The sequence below is a fragment of the Rissa tridactyla genome, chromosome 5 (genome assembly GCF_028500815.1).
Source record: "Rissa tridactyla isolate bRisTri1 chromosome 5, bRisTri1.patW.cur.20221130, whole genome shotgun sequence".
NCBI lineage: Eukaryota > Metazoa > Chordata > Aves > Charadriiformes > Laridae > Rissa > Rissa tridactyla.
The window spans coordinates 73,190,330-73,196,955 of NC_071470.1; the positions used below are offsets into that span (position 1 = coordinate 73,190,330).

Below are 6,626 nucleotides of genomic sequence, written 5' to 3' on the forward strand. Positions count from 1 at the left end.
CGCCGGAGCCGCCTCTCCCGGCCGCGTCCTCCCCGGCGGGGCTCGGGCAGCCGGCTGGGGGGCGAGTGGGATTTTTTTTTTTTTTTTAAATTTTTTCAAATTTATTTTTTTTTTTTAATTTTTATTTTTCGGGGGGTGGGGGCGCGGGGGTGGGGGGCCGGGGCTCCTGTGGCTTTTCCGGGGGGTCCGGGCCCCCGGCCCCGCGCCTCTGCCCTCCTCCGGCGGCGCGGCGGCGGCGAGCACCATGATGATGTCCCTGAGCAGCAAGCAGCCCTTCGGCCTCCCCCACGGCGGCGGCGGCGGCGGCCTCCACGAAACCAAGTACTCGGCCCTGCACACCGCCTCGCCCTGCCCCTCCGCCGCCGCCCCCGCCGCCAGCTCCCCCAGCAGCACCGGCACCGGCGGCTCCGCCGGACGCGGCTCCGGCTCCGGCCCCGGCTCCGGCTCCGGCTCCGGTCCCGGCAGCGGCGGCTCCGGCTCCGGCTCGGGCTCCGGCCCCGGCGGCGGCGGCGGCGGCGGCGGCGCGGAGGCGATGCGGCGGGCCTGCCTGCCCGCCCCTCCGGTAGGTGCCCGCCGCCCGCCGCCCCGCTTTAAGGGGAGCCCCTCGGCGGCCCCCCGGATCCGCCTGATGATTTTTTCATGGCCGCGCAGCAAATCACCCGGCGCCGCCGGGCGCTCGCCCAACTTATGCATGCGGCGGCTCTTGCCGCCCGTATTAATTTTTATGACCTGGGATGCTGCGTGCGGCTGGTGCGTGTGTCCGTCCGTCCCTCCGTCCGTCCGCCAGCCCGCCCGCCGCCGGCTGCCTCTGTGCGAGCGGCTGCGCGCCGCGCCCGCTCCCTCGCCCCGCTCGCTCCCTCTTCTCCTCTTCCCCCCCCCCTCCCCGATCCCCCCCCCTCTCCTCCTCCTCCTTCTCCAGGATTTCTCTTTTAACATGCTGGGAAGGTTTTAGTGGCACGGCGGAGTGCGCGGGGAGGCGAATTCCCTGCTGAGCGTTATGTGTGCCTTCTATTTGCAATTGCAGAGCAATATATTCGGCGGTCTGGACGAGAGCCTGCTGGCCCGCGCCGAAGCCCTGGCAGCGGTGGACATCGTCTCCCCGAGCAAGAGCCACCACCACCACCCGCCGCACCACAGCCCCTTCAAGCCGGACGCCACCTACCACACCATGAACACCATCCCCTGCACCTCGGCCGCCTCCTCCTCCTCGGTGCCCATCTCCCACCCGTCCGCCCTGTCGGGCACCCACCACCACCACCACCATCACCACCACCACCACCACCAGCCCCACCAGGCGCTGGAGGGGGAACTCTTGGAGCACCTGACGCCGGGGCTGGCGCTGGGGGCCATGGCCGCCCCCGACGGCGCCGTGGTCTCCACGCCGGGCCACGCTCCCCACATGGCCGGCATGAACGCCATGCACCCGGCGGCGCTGGGCATGGCCCACGCCCACGGGCTACCGGCCCACATGGGCTGCATGAGCGACGTGGACGCCGACCCCCGCGACTTGGAGGCCTTCGCCGAGCGCTTCAAGCAGCGCCGCATCAAGCTGGGGGTGACCCAGGCCGACGTGGGCTCGGCGCTGGCCAACCTGAAGATCCCCGGGGTGGGCTCCCTCAGCCAGAGCACCATCTGCCGCTTCGAGTCCCTCACCCTCTCCCACAACAACATGATCGCCCTCAAGCCCATCCTGCAGGCCTGGCTGGAGGAGGCCGAGAAGTCCCACCGCGAGAAGCTGGCCAAGCCCGAGCTCTTCAGCGGCGCGGAGAAGAAGCGCAAGCGGACCTCCATCGCCGCCCCCGAGAAGCGCTCGCTGGAGGCCTACTTCGCCCTCCAGCCCCGGCCCTCCTCCGAGAAGATCGCCGCCATCGCCGAGAAGCTGGACCTCAAGAAGAACGTGGTCCGCGTCTGGTTCTGCAACCAGCGCCAGAAGCAGAAGCGCATGAAGTACTCGGCCGGCATCTGAGCCGGCAGCGGCGGAGAGAACCCACGGCATCACCATCGTAAAAAAAAAAAAAAAAAAAAAAAAAAAATTAAATAAACGACGACAACAATTAAAAAAAAAAAAAGCGGAAAGGGAGAAAAAAAACCCAAACAAACAAAAAAACCCCACTCCCACCGCCCCCAGCCCACCCCACCGCCCGCCCCGCGCCCAACTTTCGGGGGAAACTTCCCCGCGGAGCCGCCCGGACGCGCCCCGGCAAGTACCGCTGGTTTTTATTCTTAACAGACCTGGCCCGGGTGCAAGCTGCCTCGCCGTGGCACCCAGCGCCGCCGCCGTGGCATGGGGTTGTTGTGGTTTTTGTTTTTTTTTTTCTCGGGACCCAAACTTGAATCTAGAGTTGAGGCTCTGCGCCGCGAGAGACGTCTCAAAAGTATTTTGATTTAAATAATAATAATAATAATGATTTAAAAAAAAAAAAAAAACAGATGGCAGGCTTTTCTGCATTTACACTGCGTATTATAAATATATAAATATATATATATTTTTACTGTGGTTATTATCCTTTTCCTTCTCTGAAGTTATAACGCTTAGGGAAAGAGCTGATCCTGCTGTGTTCACTGGTCTTCAAAAGCTATTATTAGATTACTGCCAAACAACCCCTTGTAAATTATTAATTTATCTCTCTAGCAACTTCATTTTGTGCTCATTCTAATTAATTACACCTCTTTAATCTAAGTCTTGATAAAAGTGAAAAAAAAAAAGGATAGTGAGAATCAAATATTTTGTGTTGGTAGGATTTATGAACGTGAGCTTTTCTCTTCTTCTTCTTCTTCTGAACGTCCCTTTTGGCCATCTGTAAATTGTCACCTGAACCTAAGGTATTTCTCTGGCGAGTATTCTTATTCGTACGGCGTCGGCACCCTATAGTAGTTGTCCTACATTATTTGTGTAGCCTGATTCACTGTCCGAGGAATTTGTTTACGGCGTTACATATTTAATGGGGATTCCCATATTGTCCCCACCACACGCTGCTCCCGAAGCGAGAAAGGACGTGGCCGCGTAGGTGACAGCGTGGGGCGGGGGGGGGGGGGGGGGGGGAGATGGTTGTTGGTGGTGGGGGGTGTTGTCGCTTCGGGTTTCTTGCCAGCACAATATCCGTCTTTCTCGATTTCAAAGCTGTATCGCGACGGTGTTCGGACCGGCTCGGTTATCTATCTATCTATCTATCTATCTATCTATCTATCTATCTATCTATCTATCTATCCGATTGCTTATTTATTTATTTATTTATTTGGTCGGTCGGTTATTTATTACCTTTAATTGCGATACTTTTCCACGGAGGGAAGTCCCTTTTGGAGGTCTGTTTGTAGAAAAGCCAAATTCCAATTTTGTAGGAAAGGGAGCGAGCGAGCGAGCGAGGCTGCACTGCTTGTAAATTCACTAATGGTTTCGTACATTTCTTTTTTCTTTTTTTTTTTTTTTTTTTGTTGGGAACAACAACAATAAAAGGAGGGTACTCGGTTGGGTACCTGTACCTGTATGGATTGTAAATATTTCATTGGCGTTGACGCACATATAGATATATTCTTACAGATTCCGCTGTATCGCTGTTCTATCCGAGACTGTTTGAAGTCTTTAAGTTCTGTACATCACTCGATTTCGTTGGTTGTTTTTTTTTTTTTTTTGTTGGCTTTTAATTTTGGGTTTGGGGTGGTTTTTTTTCTGTTCCTGGTTAATAGGAAGTTTACTTATTCTAGTAATGTACTAAGTTATTTTTAAATGTTGTTAAACCGTCTTTCATTAAAAAAAAAAAAAGGAAAAAAAAAAGGATTTTAACGTTTTATTGGCGAAGCGCGTTTACTGCTTCTTGGTATTTTTTTCCACGCCGGTTTTGCACCCCCTTTGCCCGCCCGCAGCGGCGACTCCGAGCGGAGGGGGGGGGGGTCCCGGCTGCGGGGGGATCCCCGCAGCCGGGACCCCCCCCCCCCTCCGCTCGGATCCGCCGCTGCGGACGGCAGTACCGCGGACACCACACGCGCAAAAAAATACCCCCCCCCCCCCAAAAAAAAAAACCCAACCCAAAACAAAACAAAAAAAGGGAAGAAAAAAGTAATATCCCCGCTCACAAAAGCCGGGGAAACCCGACGGCGGCGGGCGGGGAGGTTGGGGGGGGGGGGAGGGAAGGAGATCATACACGAACCGCTATTAAATATTCATATTTCCGCCAAGCCACCAGCTTCAGCTGCATCTTCAAAGCCGCCCGGGCGCTCCGAGGGTGCTCCGCGGGCGCGGAGGGGCGCGGAACCAGCGCCTCCTTTACCCTCCCGGCCCTGCCGCGCTTGTTGCTGCCGTTTGCCGTCAATTGCTGCCGCCGCGGTACTGTACGGTTCCGCGGGCGCGCAGGGGCTTCCGCGGGCGCGCAGGGCGGCTTCCCGTCTCCTTCCTTCAGCCGCCGCCGGGGCTGCAGGCGCAGGGATGGCTTTTTGGGAAGAGGTGGCGCTGTCCTTGCGCGGAACCTGCGCGCCCCGACGACCGGGCAACCGACGGGGCTCCCTCCCCTCCTCCCCCGACCACCGAGACCTCCCCCCGAGGGGAAATGCCTCCCTGTCGTCCCCCCTACCGCGCAGCCTCCGCGGGCGCGGGGATCGTTTCAAGAGGCGAGGGCGGGGGGACAGGAAGGAAGGGGACGGAAAGTGGCGGGTCGGGGGGGCCGGGGTGAGCCAGCCCGGCGGGGGCGGGGGCCAGGCGGACCCCTGAAAGCAGCGGAGACACCCCCACCCCCCCCAAAACCGTCAGCAGGCGCAGGCGGCGAAGAACCCCCGAACTGCCGCTTCGCCCTCTTAAATGAGCCATTCACTTAAAGGCTATTACGGGCGAATTAATAAATTACACAGCGAATTATTAAATCCAGATAATTACAAGGAATAAGTAAGTAATCATTAGTTATCTCAGCTAATTACTGTGGGTCAGAGCGAGCGAGAATGTGAAATCCTCCTCGGGAATTGAAATTAACTTTGCACAGTGAGTCTCTCTGCTTGACATCCCCAGTCTGTAGGCACATGGCAGCTCCCCTGTGAGCTCGGCTCTCTATTTAACTTGGAGAGAATGGAAATAAAATTAAGTGGCGATGTGATAATAGGAAGCTGCTTAGAAAGCAAACGCGGCGGGTTTTATTTTTCACCTTTTACCGCCTGCAGATAGGCTGCTCTCCAGCCTCCCAAATTAAAAATCCGGGGCAATTAGTCGGCTTCTCCCCGTCCCTGCCTGTCCCGCACATGCAGATTAACAAACGAAAAGGCACGAAAGAGCTGGGGGGGGGGGGGGGGCAGGGGCTCCGGGGGACGCGGGGCGGGCACTGGCCACCCCTCTGCTGCCGCTCGCCACCGCCGCCCGGGCCGGCAAGGGCTGAGCCACCGGCGCGCTTTGTTTTGGGAGACAATAAGCTGCCGAGCCCTAATGAGGGTCCCTGTCTCTTCCGTTGATCTTTCGCCAGATCTCTCCAAGAGCTAATGTGTGTGACCGTCCGTCCGCCCCCCCCTGCTGCCAAACACCCATCTCTAACACCACTTCCCGGCTTTCCTTCACGTGCACCTTTTGTAAACAGCGGATCTATAGGTGGAGATGTATAGGTGGAGATGTACAGATGGAGATGTATAGGTGGAGACGCTCACGCTGCCCTCGCCGGGCTCTGCCCGCATTAAAACAACAACAACAACAACAACCACCAACAACAACTGCTGTGCGCGCACGGCGAGGAAAAAGATCTAGGCTGCTTTGCCTTTATCAATTGCAATTAGGTGGACAGTCTTCCCCCTCTTCCCTTGCTCCAGTCTGGGATGATAATTAAAATTTAATGAAGCCTGGGAGTAGCAGAGCTCTGTCTGGGGACTGTGGAATAGAATATTTTAACTGTACATTTACACCAAGTGTCTGGCTTCAAAGACGTGACTGCTTTTAATCTCGAATTAGAAAACCACAGACCTGAAATTAAATATTAGCCACCCTCGGCTCCCCTTCCTTCCCGCCACACTGTCACGCCTGTGTTTGCCTGCCTGCCCCACGACACGCACACACCCACGTCTCGGGTCTCCAATTACACTCGCGTTAATAATAGATGGCTTTGAGAGGGTGCGGATTTTTCCCTTTCCACACCCCCCCCCATTTTTTTTTTAAATAGGGTTAATGCAATATTAATTGCTCGTAGCTGCTATAAGAACGAGCCGCGTTTTTCCAGGAACAAATCGATGGATCGGGGCAGCGAGCGCGGAGGAGGAGGCGGCGCAGTCCCGGGGCCGCCCGGGTGAGTACGGCCCCTCCGCGCAACTCCCGCGCCCCGCCGGGGCCCGGCCCGCGCGTCGCTGCACGGGGAAAGATGGGGGGGGGAATCGCCGTTTTTTCTCCCCAGATCCCCTCCCGGCGGGGGGGCTGATGGTCCAGGGCGGGAGGGGGGAAGCCCGGCCCCCCACCGGCGGGTCCCCCCTTATGGCGGCGGGGGCAGACCCCAGCAGCCGGTTGGTTTGTGGTCCCGGCGCGGTAACCGGGGGGGGTGGGGAGGTGGTGGTGGTGAGGGTAGGGGGAAGTCACACAACACTCTCCTCCCTCCCCTCTTTATTGCTGTTGTTGTTTTGGCAGGCGAGACCCCCGGGGCCCTCCCGGAGGGGGGATCCCGGAGCCCGGGAGG

General features: G+C 57.8%; 1 protein-coding gene across 1 annotated transcript; it reads left to right on the forward strand.

Annotated features, from left to right (window-relative positions):
- The first annotated feature begins 244 nt into the window (after nt 1–244).
- Nucleotides 245–1,966, forward strand: POU4F2 (POU class 4 homeobox 2). The gene is made up of 2 exons (XM_054203247.1): nt 245–562; nt 1,025–1,966. Exons 1-2 carry the CDS (start codon nt 245–247, stop codon nt 1,964–1,966), a joined length of 1,260 nt encoding a protein of 419 aa, XP_054059222.1.
- The last annotated feature ends 4,660 nt before the right edge of the window (nt 1,967–6,626 follow it).